The sequence below is a fragment of the Ips typographus genome, linkage group LG8 (assembly GCF_016097725.1).
Source record: "Ips typographus isolate SLU linkage group LG8, UJ_Ityp_2.0, whole genome shotgun sequence".
NCBI lineage: Eukaryota > Metazoa > Arthropoda > Insecta > Coleoptera > Curculionidae > Ips > Ips typographus.
The window spans coordinates 6,946,822-6,964,243 of NC_138429.1; the positions used below are offsets into that span (position 1 = coordinate 6,946,822).

At 36.0% G+C, this 17,422-nt stretch overlaps 1 protein-coding gene across 11 annotated transcripts in view; it reads right to left on the reverse strand.

The window, feature by feature from the left end:
* LOC145732948 (muscleblind-like protein 1) overlaps positions 1–17,422 on the reverse strand; it is a 118,415-nt gene that overhangs the window by 74,983 nt on the left and 26,010 nt on the right. For all 11 annotated transcript variants that reach the window (XR_014179088.1, XR_014179089.1, XR_014179090.1 and 8 more), the window contains exon 2: positions 15,728–16,315. Coding sequence is in view for 8 of the 11 variants with exons in the window: in XM_081985504.1 (XP_081841630.1) it covers positions 15,728–15,904 (177 nt within the window). In the remaining 3 variants the exon portion in view is untranslated. The remainder of the gene's footprint in view (positions 1–15,727; positions 16,316–17,422) is intronic.

Sequence of the window (17,422 nt, forward strand, 5' to 3'; positions counted from 1 at the left end):
ACGCTACGCTTCCCCTTCGGAGAAGGCAAGACGAAGGGAAAATTAAACACAGTCTGGAAGGATCGTTCAATGGGAATTTTGCCTTGAAAGCTTGCCGTAATTGCAGTTCTGGATACCGAATAAAAAGTTATTTTAAAGCTCTTTTGAAGTAATTCAGAACTATTAACTAGAAACTTGCTGCAAGATTAGAATAGATGTACCGTAGTTAATGAAAAACGAAATATTGATAAATAACTGTAATTTACTGTAACACTGTAACAGTAAACTAAATATCTAACAAAATTTTATTCAAGTTATTTCAAAATTGGTAAAATATACCTACTGCATGAAAATGTTTTAATCCAATTTGTGGAAGTGCAATTTAATTAAGCAAAGTGCAAATTTAACGTTCAGAATAATTATGTGACTATTTAATAATAAAAAAGCTTGAATTAGTGTAGTTAAAGTATACTTGTTGGAAGTTGACTTTGTAACTGACATCGTTCACTTGATTGATTTTTTCATCCGAAAAAAATGTTATAAACTACATTAAAGCCAAAATATTATCTATATAAACTCACATTGTAATTAATAATACAAGCATAAAACTTTAATTACAAGGATTTTTGTTCCGCTTCGAGACGACGTGGAGCTACGGAAAAACAACCGACAAACGCGACGAGATAGTTCCCAATATCCTGGGGGAAAACCGCTCTCTGGATACGTCCAGGAACTGAAATTGTTGTATTTTATTGTTTTCGCCTGGCGGAGTCTTTCCAACGTGGTTTCGAGCAATTTCAGCTCTCGAAATGTGCGAGTTCAAATCGTAGAGGAACTTTATTTTTCTCGAAGAAAGCAATAATATTTCACCAATGATGGGATTATCTGCCGTTTGAAAAAGGTCTGTAAGGTCAAGTTTAACTAAATCGCTAATTAAAAACCACTCACACAAAAACAAAATGCGTAAGCGACATTCTTAGTTAAGACGATAGCGGTGACCTGGCCCCCACATTTCAAATTGACCGATTCATCTCAAAGTAAAAAACACATGAATAATAAACTAAAGTCAATAAGTCCGACCAAATTCGTTGTAGTGAATATACGCGGCATGGCAAAAAGAAATAAATTACTTTGACATATCCATATTGTGTACTAGCTGTTGTGTGTTTGTGTGTCGTGCATATAAATATGAAAGTAATCCTCGAAATAGAGCCAATGCATTTTAATTTCCAACCTGTGCGTGTCATTTATTATCATCGGACACGTTGTCGCCGAATTCAAAATGGGAGATTAAAAATCCATTTTCGCCAGTTTCCAGGTTTTAGGTTATTTGTTTATTCATTTCGGTTTGGGATAACGCCCGGCAGTCCGTTTCATTCGGTTGACGTCTGGAAGCGGAATTATTAAATCCGGATCTCCACTGTACGACGTGGAGATCCACAGATTAAGTTATTAGTCGTAAGCAAGTGTAATTTATTTTTAGCTTAGACGCTCTTAATGCCCTTATCACTAACTTTGGGAGTAAAAGGAAATCCGACAATAAATCTTTGTGATACAGCTCTGTCCTCACCTTTTTAAGAGACTTTGACCGATGCCTACTATTGTTATCTTTCAAACCTTTGCCTTTTTGGAAACCTTTTACTTATGACTATTTTTGCAATACAAAGTTTGTTGCAATATAAGTTATATTACTAACATCAATCAAAAAGTACTCAGTGTATATCATTGCATAGGCGATTAAAGTTAAAAAAGAAAAAAACACAAAATATGGGATAATTTGACTTGAAACGACAATTTAAACAATCATTATTACAATCAATCGATTCATTCTGAAAAATTAAATATTTAATCGATTTTATTTCTGGAATTGACAGTATAGACACTGTCAGCTTGCCTAACCTAACATATACAGGTAGTTTATTAAAAGGATACCTGCTACCCTCTACAGACTTAAAGAAGAGTATTTTTGACTTATTTTTTGTTTCTGAGAAACCCATTTATAAATTCACAGACAAAAATATTGAATATTTTTTTTTATTTTAGTCTGTAAGTATTTTCAAATTGAGAGTGTCAAATTAGGAGATTTTCAGTTATCTAGAGGTCGTATAATTCAAGCAAGAAGTTAGTAAGTAGAAGTTGTAGATTGCTAATTCCTTTGGAACAGGAACCACCATCATTGAATGGCTAACAAGGAAACAGAAGCAGGAGTATCTGGGTCAAGAACCAAATCTATGTATATTTGAGGGAGAAATTCGCTCAATAGAAACAGGCACTCCGAAACTTTCTTTACAGAACTGAAAAATCCCTCTCTGGCACCTACATATCGAAACTCAAATTGAAAGAATAGAACAGAACTTCTGAGAAGATCTCATCGATCCATCCATCCAAGAAATTGTAGATGGCAAAATAATAAAGAATTTGAAGCATTGAGCAAAATTCTTCTGAGGATACAACCCTAAACAGACAGAGAGAGCAGGTTCTGTGGGGATGAGGAAGAAACACCTGCTGTGATGCAGTGTCTAACGTAATAACCAACCTGTTTGGTAGCAGTATCTTCAATAATGCAAAGAATCCTTCTCTAAAGCTAACTCAGTTGATTAATTCAATAAAGCTGTCATGAGATGAGGCTCGGTTGAAATCCCAGATGCTACTTCATAATTTTTTAGTATAAGACTCTCGTACAGTTATTTCAACAAATGAAAAATGAGAATAAACATTTTTAAGAAATTTACGCCTGAATCAATAATATCGAGTGCACATTAAGAAATCTTCTACTGACAGATCAAGTAAAACGCTATCATTTTTATATGCAATATTCAAGCAACTTTACTGACATCACTAACAGCATTTGATACAGTAAAAAGCGTATTTAATTTCTACTATTTTAAATCCGAGTTTCAAAGAGCTCATAACCGTCAGTGGCGGCTGTGTAGCCTAAATTGAATTTCGAAAAAGTGTTTGCACAACACATGAAAAAAGTGCACTGAATCGAGCACCGCGGCTTTCTATCAAGTGGAATTCAAATATTAATAGAAAAAAAGGCTCATTAGGTGCAACACGAGTCCATTAAAAGCGTCGATCGGCAAAATACAGGTGAAGCGTGGCAAACGAGGTTTTTGTTTTGTTTAAATCGGGCACATCAAAAAGGACGTAATTGTCGATGGGAACAAAGGGTTTTTGAAATCATTGGCTAATTTGATTTTTTTTCAGATTTCCCAATAAAAATTCATTTTGCAATTTTTTTTTATAAAATTATGATTCTTTAGCTGCAGCTATGTCCAAATCTTAAATGATAAACGAATTTTAAGCGGCAAAAAATGATCGGCGAGACGAGGATTTGCAGGAAGCCAGGCAGGCAAGAGTAAAGGAACGAATATCGGTGCATCAAACTAAAAAGAGAGTGTCTCATTTAGTATTCAGACGGCGTCCTATTGAAAGTCGTTCTTCTCGAGTTACGGCTGATGGAAGATTCTGCAGATAACGTAGGGCCGCGATCAGCATTTTTGAAAAGAATCCTCCTCCGCCGTTCGCTATTTGCTAACTTGGAATTGATGCGCGCCCCACTACGAATCGATAATGAATCCAACACGATCTCTCGATAATAAAAAGTAATTACTTTACTTCTCTTCTAGACTCGTTATTAGCTAAACTGCGGACAATGTATTTCCATTCCGTAAATATCAGTCCTGACAATAGTAGTTCCCTGGACAATACTCCCCAGCACTGTGACCACAAAATGAATCCTGCCACGAAACACACTTTAATCCCACTAAAATCTGTGCCAGTTGCCTCATGCCCCAAGGCCCAGATGCAGCTAGCAAAACTTTTTGTCGCAAAAAAGGGTCTTCTCTGTAGTAGAACAATTAGTTTTGATACTTACGGAATAAACAGGGGTCGTTTTCCACCGATCAAAAGCACAAAAACTATGGGTCAACTCCAAAACCTTCACAAATGTACTTATGTAAAGTTAACTAAACACAAAGACTGAAACACGACTGATCGACGTTCCTAAGGCTCTAATCGCTTTAACGCCATATACCAAGTTAATTAAATTAAAGGATAAAACCAATTATCGGTCACATTGCTCCGTTTTATGTACTGAAGAGTAAATAAATAAAATGTTCTCAAAAGTTTCGTAGCTTGAAAAATAAAAAAAAATGCGTTAGGTATCAGACATCTCAGAACGAAAGATGACGTAATGAACAAACTGAAAACTTTTCAATATCGTTCAGATCGAAAGACCCTTCGGGGAAGCGGTCTTCAAAGGAGATAAAGCGGAGGTTTCCCCGACAAACACTGATGGCAAACCGAATAAGCGGTTATTAAATTTTCAGGCAAACAGTTCATATCGGGCTAAGGGAAAGGCCCTGAATATTATTTACACACGCAAAAACGTATGTTATTTGAGCGGGTCGCAAGAGAGATTGGCAAAAAGTGTTACGCCTGAACTGTGCGTGGATGACGTGTACACTAATCGTAAAAATCCCAAAAGAAAACCGAGTTGAAATATAAAAAAGTAGGGAATGACGTGTCTAAATCCATCACTCCATCCACCAACTTTACAAATCAAATTATAACTGTTGACTAGCTCTGCCTTAAATGTCAGAAATAAAGAAAATTTGAAAGTCACCGTTTTATAAGGATGGCATTATCCAATGGACAAGAACTGCAATTCACTATCCTTGATCTAATTGTACTGCAGTATTTCATTGTCTGTTTAAGCCTTTTAATATTCAGTGCATTTATATAACAAGACCTTTTGTGATTCGTAATTAAGTTTAAAATAATCGATTGTTCCATGAATTGTTAAGGAAGGGCGTAGGTATAATTTGCAAAATTTATGAACTCTTTTATGATGAAAAATTAATGGAATGGTTTTAAAAAAGTGCATTCTACAACACTTTTACTTTTTATTTATTCTTTATATTTTAAAATATTGCAGTTCAGTGTGGTGTTCAAAAAAGTCATCAAATTATGTAATTGAGACATTTTGATACTTACATTGTGTAATATGTTAAAACACTCGGAACATCATCCCAAACCTCCAACAAGCTCTACTTTACCTAATTTCTTTTACATTCTTCTGTGTACTAAAAAATGTCAACCACATTTTACACAGAATATCAACAACGACATGAAAAAGACCTAAATACTCGCAAATAAAACAATAAAAAAACCACTCCGAAGCAGAGGTTTTTAATCGAAACAACCCTCCTCAAAAAGCCATTCCTTAACGGTAAACAGTAATTAGCCGAAACTAAGACGAAGCCCGGGGGCACCCGTGATAAACAAAAAGTCGCCGGCACTGGCGTCACAAATGGGGGTGGAAACGACGCCTCCGGGGTTTTCTAGAAAATAATATGGGCCCGAGAATGCTGCGACTGGATAAAACTGGAGATTAGAGACGTACATTCCTTTTAGTTGTTTGAGAACAAATATTAAGAAATCCGTTTCAGATGAAACAGAAGACTATTTGGGATTTCTTACTATTAAAGAAGTTTAGTTTCATTAAAGAAATGCGTCCCACACACGATGTTCAAATAATACGACTATTTATGTTGAATGGTAAAAGTTCAGTCTTCCTAACCGAGAATCGAGTGCAACCGTGAAAGTCTACATGAAAATAAATTATTAAACACTCGCCTTAAGGAACATGCAATAGCGGGATCTCTAGACGGGAGCTTTGTTCCGGAAAAGACGGCTTACAGACAGAATCCGGAGCTTCCAGAGCGTCGAATCGCATTAAGCCGCGAGAACCGCGCAAAGATTTGTGGTATTAACACACTTCAGATGCTCCGATGTGAATCAATCGGCCGTCGATGGATTGCTTTAGACATAACCCTTCACAAATATGATAGCAAAGGTGATCATGCGTGCATATTAACAGCGTTAAATCGAATTTGGTTCTATGGAGAAGCGAGAGAATAAATTATGTTCTGTGTAACGAGAGAATGGATTATGATTATGACAAGGGATGAAGTATGTTACACAAACCCTTCAATTAATTGATAAATATGATAATTGCATTAGCAATAAAGTCCGGAATTCTGCATATTAATTTTAATAAAGCATGTTTTGGAGCATATTTTCTCCAATTTCAGTTATTCAGTTTTATTGAACTGATTTACTCAGTTGCTGTTCAAAATGAGTCCATAATAAAATACATGTATATTACATATTTTCATTTAAAGGAGCAACATCGCAGTAGTAATAAATGAGTTTAGTTTAAATTTTAAACCTAAAGTAACCACGTGTTGGTAATCAGACCAGAATAGATGTACCGACGTGAAAGTAGTCCATTGTAAACTCGACCCTGGACGAGCAAATAATGCAAATTTAAAGAGGGCCATTCAAAGAAAACTAATCCGGCTGAGTGGCTGTGAGTGAAACCTGGTTGCTAGTTTTATGGAGATATTTTCCGAGCACGTCAGTTGTTTTTCCCGGGAAACAGTCTCGGTTAATTTCGCCATTGTAACTTAGAGAAAATTCGTAAAAGAGGATGGTGTTTCTGGATACCCACTAAATTTTATTCGCAGAATATAAAAATTAATTTTATCTAACGACGCGACAACACTTTGCTACAATAGCAATCTGGAAACGTGTTTATGAAAACGCACAAAGCGAAAATGGAAATCGGATTAACTGCTGCTAGCGTTTTGTTTTGGCGCATTCAGACTGCTGTTGCTGCTACTGCGCTACGTGTGAAATATAAATTAGACTTAAAACTGAATAATACAGGGGAGGTAAAGTCGCAAGTTAAATCTCGACAGGGCATGGGGAAACTTTAAAGATCAACGTCTAAAGCTGGCAGGAACACGGCAAACAAGCGAACAATCCGGACGAATTTCCGTTCCCATGCTGATTGCCGTACGTGCGGTTTTACAATTCCGCCGTTTTCGGTGAAGTTTTCGAGTTTTGGAGGTAAAATCTGTAATGCAGGTAACTAAGCGTGGCAGAATGTATGAGGGAATCTTACCACTCGTGACGTATAATGTCGAAGTCAGCTGGAACACACTTTGCTAACCTCACTACTTAACTTGGAGAGTAATGCAAAACTACACACCAAACTGAGCTGCTTAATGGACTTTTTACGACTCCTTTCAGTTAAGATAAATCTGTACGTTTAATTAAAACATTTTACGAACCGACTACTAAAAGCCAGATATTTTAAAAGTCACTTTTTGCAGATAGAACTCAACAGGCGATGTGTTTAGTATTTGTGTACACACTAATGCCGATATTGTTAAATAAATAAATCACCGTATGGCTTCAATCAATGCCACAGATAATCTCAAAGCAAAACATAACCCACAATTATTACACAAAAGTTTGTTCTTCTGTCGACGTTTTATGTAGTTTTTAGCAGTTTTTGAGTCGCAACAAAAAAGTGTACACAAATGCCAAGGAACTGATTGTAATGCCTATGTTGGCATTACATTGCCGGTATTATATGTTACTGTGAATAGTGTTAATTGATACTATTCCTATTGGTTGTAGTAAATGTTTTACTGGATCATTGAGTAAATCAAAAAGTTCAGACTTTTGTTTTATTTAAATTTTTAATAAAGTTTGTATGTTAAAAATAAAAGTAATGATTAAAATGACTGACAATTCTTTAAGATTTGTGCTGAGTTTTCCTAGCCAATGATTCACAGCTGTCAGTTTTGAATATGGTATTTTAAAAAAAGTTTATTAATAGGTGTGCACTTGTTTTAATTACAATCTTCCTAGACTTGACTGTTAGTTATTTCTTAAGAACATACTTTCAGTAGAGAGGACTTGACAAAGCAATAAACTGTGTATAGAACTAGTTCGAGCACTCATAGAATTTAAGAAAATTCTTCATGATATAAACGTAATCCATGTCATTATATCCTTGAAAATCAGTCAAGTTTCGGTGAAATACAATTACTTATGTAGTGATACTACAAGTGAGTAAAGTAAGCGGTATTTCCAATTAAGTCTAATAAAGCCAAAACTATTATTTTTTCTAAGTCTGAACTGAAATTAGTTTGAGATTAAGGTTAAGGTTAGTAATAACAGCCTAGCTTAATTATTGCACACCGTCGTTATCACCATTACACCTTAATTAACAATCCTACAGTACGGTTAATTAGAATGAATTTAGATTAACTATACAAATATACAAATCTCCGTTACCCAACTAACCTGTAACAGTGGAACATATGGTTAAAACAAAAGTTATTGACATTGTATTTTAAAATTATATGCCTATGCATTTTACTTCACGATTCCTATATTTGGAACTAAGCCAAGCCCAATCGGGTATGTAACATTCACTATCCATCGAGTGAAAATGTATCAGGCCACCCACGTACAGTTTTGTCAAGTGATTTTAAAATAATAAAGATAACACGCTTTTGTCATTACAAAAAGTAATGATTGCTTTTGCTACGTTATTTTTTAGTTCTTACACCTCTAGTTACAATTTTAACAAACTTTTTTCTAGTAATTATATCAAAATTACCAACTACCAGACCAGTAGTTATAAAAAAATCTCTTAACTTTTGCTACCAGACATTTGATACAAGGTTTAATAGCCCGGAAAGCCGTACTGCACCCACGTTCAAGATTTAAGACCCATTATAACACTACAATCACAATCGACATTCGATATTTCCGTACATTGATATTTTTGGTTCGATTTCCCAACTACACTGCATGGAATATGTCCATAAAATCACATTCAAAAGTCGCTTCTGAAAATGTTAGCAACTCCTAAATACAAGCATTCCAGAAAATGACCAAATTCAAAAACCAGAACTTTTGACAAAACAATTATTCTTAATCTGTCTTCGGTCAAGTATTCTGAAGACAAACTGCGTATCTCACAGAAAAGAAATTTAATTACACACCGTTCCCCGTATAATCAGCAACAAGAGGTTTATTGTGAGCCGAGATTTGGGTTAATAGAAACAGAAACGAATAAGGGCTTGCTGTTGTTTCATCTCTCTTCCAGAAACGCTCTATTGTATGTATGTTTTATTCATCAGAAGCTCAGACATTGTCTATAATAATTCTGAAGTGTCAGCTTGTTTGACAAAATTTTTTCTAAAATTTATTGCTTGCGAAATGTTTGCCGTAGTGTACGTACGAGTACCGAAAGATACATAATAAAATATGCATAAATAACTTAAAAGTAGTACAAACAGAAGGTGTTTTGTTACCAGGCTACTTAAAATTGCAACTTTTGAAGTGTAACTTAAATAACAAAAACTTGATATTTATGTTTCCGAGCTGAGCGGCGTATTGGAGCAGGTAATTTAAAAGAAGGGAAGTCAATGGCGTCGTTTCAAACCTTGTGTAATGCGCCGAAAAAAACTTAGTCACGACTGACTTGTCTTAACAGTTACGTAATACTGCGCTGACGCAACTACACTTCCAGCTGTCAATCTAACTGCATTGGACTATAATATACTAAAGAAATGTTACCTACTTAATGGTAAAGACGACCACGCCTAAGTTAGTAGACACAGTTTAAGAGTACAGTTTTAGGCAAAACCACCGACGATAAATTCATGGACTTAATTAGAATATGACATGGGCTAGGTCAGGAAAAGTAGGCAAGTTACGTAACCGTGCGTTAATGGAGCTTCTAAATTAACCTGAAAGATGAATGTACAGATAGCTTCATTCGAGCGACGAGAATCTTTGCAACTAACAATGGCAATCATATTTAAAATCCATTAGAAAGTCACGAAGAAGACTATTAAGGTAGATAAGTACCAGCAGACCGGCAGATGGATTATTATTGTTGTTGTCTGTTGTTAACCCAAATTTAACTGAAAGGCAAACTCGACTGGCTTTCAGTCTAAAGCCACCAAACTCTCCTTATTAGAGAGACAGGACGAACAGTTCGCGGTATTGTAACGCACCACGATGATTCCTTGTTCAGATTTAAATGTCAAAAGTGAATAATAATCAACTTTCGGTATATGGATGGAATAAGAACAAGACGAGCCTTAAAAAGTAAACAGCAAATGTGAACGACCCCATAGGCGAACATCTGCGATGCGCCAATGAATCGGTCAAGGTTCGTATCAGCTCAGTACGTCCCTTGTGAATTTGATTGGCACTAGATTGTGGATTGGGTAATTTACGATATTTGCGCAACAACAAATTACAATCAAAAATTAATTTCAATTTATTAAGCAACTAATTTCAGGGATTTGTGAATGTCCATTGCCAGTATAAAACAATAACTATTTCAAATACCAGTTTGAAATAGAATATGTTGGTATTAAAAACCACACCCTAAAATATTAAAAGTCAAAATTGTTCAGCAAAAAGTGTTTTACCTACAAAGGTATGATTAAATTTCCTCCATATCATTATCGTCTCTTCTTTACTTTATTTTACTTATCATCAGTCATCCCAGTTGGTCAGTTGAGCACTAAAATAACTCATCCTTCATCTTATTAGTTCAGAAAGTGACTTATTCCATAACTGTATGTTTGCGATTTAGAATAGATGACGGATATAATTCCTTCCCTAGACATTTGCGCTACTCGTATATCAGTTTAAACATGAAAACACAAATCTAGACATAAAACACTCAAGCAGGCAAATTCCCCTTGGATTCCATGTTGAAACAGTGAAAGATCATTTTGTGAAAACGCAGTTTTAATGAGGAAAGAGCCCATTACCCTAAAAAAAAAGGCCTTTCAGAGACCATTTGAGAGCACTGAAATAGGCGCACACATGATGATGACGTCGGCTGGAACGAATGATAAACTGGTGGAATAAAAGGGACGTTGAGGCGTAGAAATCAGCTGATAAAACTGAGGGGGCGCGATAAATACGGCCCCGAAAATAGGTTAAATCCAATTTGTGCGAAGCGAGAGGTCTCGAAAGCGAAACAATGGAGGACTTCCTCGATTTAATTAAGTGCCACAGACCTGGGATGCTTTTGAATGAGTTATATTCGACTATTTAAGTAGGCAAATTTAGCTTTTATTGCGTACCGCTGTTGCAATGCTAGCTACACTATTTTTAGTATTCCAACAGTTCAAGACCTGAAAATCCCTTCCACTATCAAAAGCTGTAAATTTTGTATACGTTCCTAATGATAGATGTTATGTGCTTGCAGCTAAAAATAGACGTTTTCAGGTCAATCAGCCTATCATAAAATAGCAAGTCAAAAGGAATAATACCTTATCAGTTTTTTAGTAATCCCAAATGCAGGCGTAATCGCTAAATATAAACAAACTACAAGTTATCTTTCGTTTTCTAAGAGTCAACTGTGTCATAAATGGCAAATATTCACGATTATGGCCGTATTTGCGGGATCGGTGATTAAAAGAGTTTGAATTGCAATTGGTTAGCAAGAAAACCGACCGCTTGGTTCGAAGAACAATACACCGAGAGCACTCTGGTCTGGCGGGCCGATCCAAGATCGAACCGTAATTTAAACGATGAAGCAATTTAAAGCCGAACCTGTTTTTTCGCCTTTTCTCTCTTGGCTTGGCAACAGACACGCTCGACTAAAGCGAGAATCGGCCGGACAACGTGAGTGTATATCGAATTCGTCTTGTCTTCTTTCTTCACCATCCAAAAAACTTTCTTGGTTTTACTGCAAATTTCAAACAAGATTTCAGTCTAGGAATTCGTGTTTTACAATAAATGCGACATTCTGGTATTTGTGAATCTGTAACTAATTGATTTAAGTACCACTCTCGAATCTTCATGCACTTTCAATCCAACGTAAGAAACAGAGTCAGTTGGCAGAACTGACACCAGTTGTTGGGGTATAATACCAGTCACTAAATGTACATTAATGAGAATTGATAAAATGCTGTTTCCCAATCTGGAACCAGATGTTAAGTCAGTACATGTCATCATTATTTACCAATACTGTAATTTCCTTGCTGAACCCATTAATAGTTTTGCATGGCTTTTTTTCATCTTATTTCGACTACTTGGAAAGTTTGTAACCAAAAAAAGTTATTTTCCCTTATTTTACAATAGCTGTTGCAGTTGCACGGCTATACAAATATTTCGAAGGTATTTGAAATGCTTCGCTTTATTAAATTATTGTCACGTTATTAAATTGAACAGTCACGAGAATTAAACCATGGAAATTAAGAACACTACCTAGCTAGACAATGATGAATTTGGATCAATATCATTGACAAATCTTCACATTTTTACCTTGAAATGTAGGCGCAATTTCCTAGTTGCATTAACATTGCACATTCGAACTATTAATTATTTATTAAATATTATAAGAAGCAACGACAAATAAAGAAACCCCACTCAGGGTCAGCAGACAATGTAGTCCAACGACCTGCTGCAAAAAAAGGTTATCAAAACTAGTCTCATACATTATCGACCAGAACCAGTACGAAGTCGATTTGGCAATAAGAAGGGTTGCACGTGAAAAAGGGGTAAGAAACAAAGCGTTTCCTCCTTGCGGAGATCGAACAAAACAGCCAGAAACAATAAAATTCCTTTGCAGAATGGATTATTATGTGGCAGTAACGAATTGGCGAGGTCACCAGGGAATAATGGAAAAATTCTCCTTTTTCCTGTTTAATAGTAGGGTACGGTAAAACCCAAACAGCACTTCGCTCCGTCTTTAATATTTTGGCGCATGCAACAGTTACTTAGGCAATTTGCAAAATTATAGGTTATATAAATAAGTACCTAACCTTTCAGAAGCTAAAAATACGACCAGATAAAAAGTCGCGGTTGCGTAACTTGTTCGCACCAAAACTGTTATTAAACAAATACAAGCGGCGTTTCGCCAACAAGCCGAACCAAGACCAGACTGAGATAAAATTAACATAAACATAAATTACTTATTATTCACCTGGGTTTGTTCACCTTTAGAACTGCACCCAAGGCCAGAGATTATGGTTTCAGCGTATTGTGTTGCCCATATAATCTATGTGGTGTCGCGCAGCCTGTTCTAACTATCTAATTAACGAGAACGTAAGTTTCTTGATAACTCGAAGCACACATACACACGTCTTATCTAAATGAATATGTAAGCCGGTTTGATATCACCTTTATACAAGCTCAATGAAAACTTACTAAAAATGTAACATCATTAATTACATCAATAAGATATGCAGTTAGAAACTATTAAAAAATTGCTTAACATAAGTGGGACTAATGAATCTCACTCGAAACTAACTACTTCTTAGAGGATGTGATGGAATTTATGATTGATCATTAATTAGTGCATTGATGCTGCCATTACTACATAATGTGGAAAAAAGCAACTTTGGATATGACTTGAACTTTAGTAAAATTTAATTATTCTAAAAAAGATTAAACACTTGGAGCATTAAGCAATATCAGTACCTTAAATATTAAATGTGAAAGTGTGTGTTGAATCATGAATCTTAAGTCTGCATTAAGCCCACTTTAGAACTTTGTCAGCAATCCCTTGAACGAGAAGACAGACTGCCGAATTTAAACAAGACTTAAACATTATCAAATTAGCAAAGTAAGAAGTGTACGGAGTGAAATCAGGAAAGATTCAGATAAAAATTAAGAGTAATGACTTTGTTCGACATGCGGAAGACTTTCAAAGACACAAAGACGCAATGAGAATTTATGACTTAATTATTGGATTGTGCTGAAAGAAGTAATCATTAACTGATCAGAATAAGTATCTAGGTTCGCTTTTACGATTGTAATGATTTCTTTTGTCGTTCAATAACTTTGTAGCATAAAAAATTATTTTTAATTGGAACAAATTCAATTTAACGTTTGAATTTATGATTCTATAATAGGCCAGTAAGATTAGTAATTACGAGTAATTCCCAGTAAGCTGATAATCGTTTCAGTACTGTCTTACCAAATACAAAAAAGTTTCTCAGTTATTGTTGTATAGACACAAAATGGAGATCTATGCAATATTGAAGTCGCAGAAAACACCAATCTATTAACCTTCAAAGCATCAAATTCCTCAAACATTTCCGTCATAAAACATGGAGAAAGATTTGAAGTTAGCGGCAAAGTGTGTGTTGTTGGACAAAATACGACAAGAATTAATATTTTCCTTCCTCGTAAAATCATCTTTTAACTTAGCATTTTTATCTTCAACAAACGCAGCAAACGTTCGGAAGTTAGAGAAGAAAGACAAATTTCAATGTTTGACGATTGTGTCCCAAATGCCCATCACCGTAGACGAAGAAATAGTTAAAAGTAGGAAAAAAGATAACATGTCACTGCAGATTGAAAGCTTATTAAATGAAGGAACATTAAGATTTTAAAATCGAAGAGAATCCCAGGGTGCGTATTCTTGAAACGAGGGAAGGGAATTATCAAGAGAAAGACATGTAGAATGTGACAGGAACCCGCTATTGTCAGCTTCTTCTGTCACATTCTATCAACCCCTTACTTGGCAATTCTACTCCCTGCGTTCAAGAATAGGCCCCCTGGAGTACGGGTTCTTCTTTCTTTTCTTGTCTCATTAATACCTTTGTGACGGATTGCACAGACGTGAGCAGGAGCTCCCTAAGTGCTACCTAGGCTATGTTGTGATTTGGCGGTAACATTTTGCACCTAACTTATCACAGTCAAATCATAACTTAGATTAGGTGGAGTCTCTTAAGGTCCGTTTTCACGCTCATGCAATTTGCGCCAATTGGCTTGTGCATGCAAATTTGCACAAGTAAATTGTTGCGTGTGAATGGAAGCATGATGCTTGCGCAGTCGAAAAAGTTTGGCTTGAATAAAATCTGTTCTGCCAGATAATTTGCATGCGGTTGGCACAAATGCATGAACGTGTAAACGACACTCCAACTCGACGCATGCTCAGTAGTAGCGTATTCTTTGTTTTGACTTGTTCTGACCTACACCTTGCACGTGACTTGTGTATTTCCGTTGCCTGTAACTAATGCTGTAATTTATTTTGTCTGTGTTGATTGTTGGTTACTAAACAATGTCAAAAAAAGAAAAAGAATTCATTACAGAATTTATTGAACTATATAAATCTTTTCCTTGCCTTTGGAAAATTAAATCCAAAGAATATAGCGATAGAAATGCAAAATCACAGGCTTATGATATTCTTGCTGAGAAAATGCAGACTGTGGACAGAAGTGCAAATAGAGAAATATCAATTTGCGCAAATTGCTTGAGCGTGAAAATGCACCCAACAATTCAGTTTTACTTGTGCCAATTGACTTGCACAAATCAACTTGCGCAAATTGCATGAGCGTGAAAACGGACCTTTAAATACGCCGGTGCAATCCGTTAATAGTCTTTATTTAGTTACTTCTCCGCACACTGACGATGTCAAACTATTCAACAATAACTGCATAGCCTATTGTTCCAGCATTTCAGATCAAATAATGTTAGCTATCCCGTTTTGCCCAATTCTTTCGTTATTAGATAACGAATCTATTTTTCAAGATAGAATATTCTCGATTCTTAAAACATCAAATAAATGGAAATCAAACCCATTTTAAAGGCGTTATCCTCAGAAGTAATCAAATACACTGTTTAACACAATAAATTTAAAACACAGTTTCAGAAAACATGAAAGCATTGGAATTGCTGAGAGCAACAAAAAAAATCATGCAAAGAAAAAAAAAGCTGTAAACCACATGTTTAAAGTATACTGTGCGGTAACCTCGAATTACTGTTGTTAGCATGGTAGCGCATTCACTTTTAACGAAAACACTATGGTTACATTGTACGTGGGTTTCCGACCCATTGCTTTCACACTGACTTTTCATTAGAAGACCAAAATTATAAGTAGAGAATGGCTTACCTTAATACTATCGTAACAAGCCGTGACCCGTCCATTTTGTACTTCGACATTGGCGGGAGGATGGGCGAATTTGCATTCCGTGTCTGGTCTGCTGCATTTCTGTCTCTGGAACTCCCTGCAAACTTCCAATTGCAGCCAGCGCGAATCTTTGCCGTTCAACAGGTTCACCATTGCCATCCTGGGTTTATTTGACTCTTCTTTGTAAATTTGTTCTTCGTACGTAGACGAATAATTATAACACGCGCGCTACTGTGTCGCCTCTAACACGAGATCCTTCCGAAATAAATCTTTATTCCCGTTGCTTATTATGACTAGTATTATTGTCCATTTTCAAATTTTCTGCACTATACTCTGATTGATCGAAATAGAACTACAACAACAAAAAAACGACAAAACGCGCGAAACAAAACCCGAAATACGGAGATTGAGTCAAATAGGATCGGAGAGAACAAACAATCGTAACAAATTGTTTAACAAACGTAACACAACAATAGCGACGTAGCTTGGTAGCGGACTGGCGAATAAGCGGAAGCGATTGTCCTTTAGCGCATGTTAGACTTCCTGGTGCTTCTTGCTTGTTGGTGTGATCTGGAATCAAACAAACAAAACGTCTATATAGGATTCAACTTTGACACTTTGACAGTCGCGACCAGACTGTGCCACGAAAGTTCGGAGAGAACTGCGAACTGCGGGACGGTATTACGACCAAATCGACATGCTATGCCGGGTTACACGCAATGTTGCCTGATTGATAAAAAAGTCTAAAATTCGTTGAATTTTTACGCTTTAAGTTTAATAAAACAATAAAACCTTCATACTATGGATAAGAAGGTGACTTCTTAAGTTTCTAGCAAGAATCTTAAAAAAAGCAGTACCAATATGTCTGCAAATATTACGTAAAAGATACACTAGAAAAAATTGTAGAGTAGAATTTCGCATTTCATTAAACTTTCAACAAGCCATGGTAAGAGTCTTTACACTCTAAACTCATAAATATAAAACTCCCAATTTTTCCTAGTAACCCAGTTAAAATCCACTTAATATTAAACAAATGAAATTTTTTATTGCGTTTCAAGGCTTAGATATACATAAAACTGATTACATTATTTAACAAAAATTATCAGGCCCACTAGGACGATTCGTCACAATTCACCCACGTTCATATTTAGGAGCTATAAAGCTCAAACGGAATTCAGACCAATTTAAATACGACCCGCAGGAAAATTTCAGGAATTTATTCGGTCGACCCGGGCTGACCTCATAGGTTAATGAAGCTTTGGCCCCTGTGATCGTCAAGATTTCACGCACGTCATTCCTATATAGCAAGCCTGGCATATTCCGTTCGATAGATATGCCAGAAATGTGGCAGAACGAATTTCGTGCCAGAAACACAGACATCTGTACACCAATATTAACGCATCCCTCAATCTATGTATAGTTGACGCCGGTCGCGATTGTCCCAATTAGATGCATACCTGTGTGATATAATTTGCATCAGATATGTATATTAATCGTTGCACTAAAGGTCTAGGTGCACGTGCCATTTAAAGTTTAAGGTTAAATTTTCCTTCGGGGCCGTGGTACGGCCCACCAGGTATACGTACACCTTCGCGATGTCTGGCTACCAGTGGCGTGGACAAACATCATCAAAATCACTATAATCTTGACATTGACTCGTTATTTATGGATCACCTA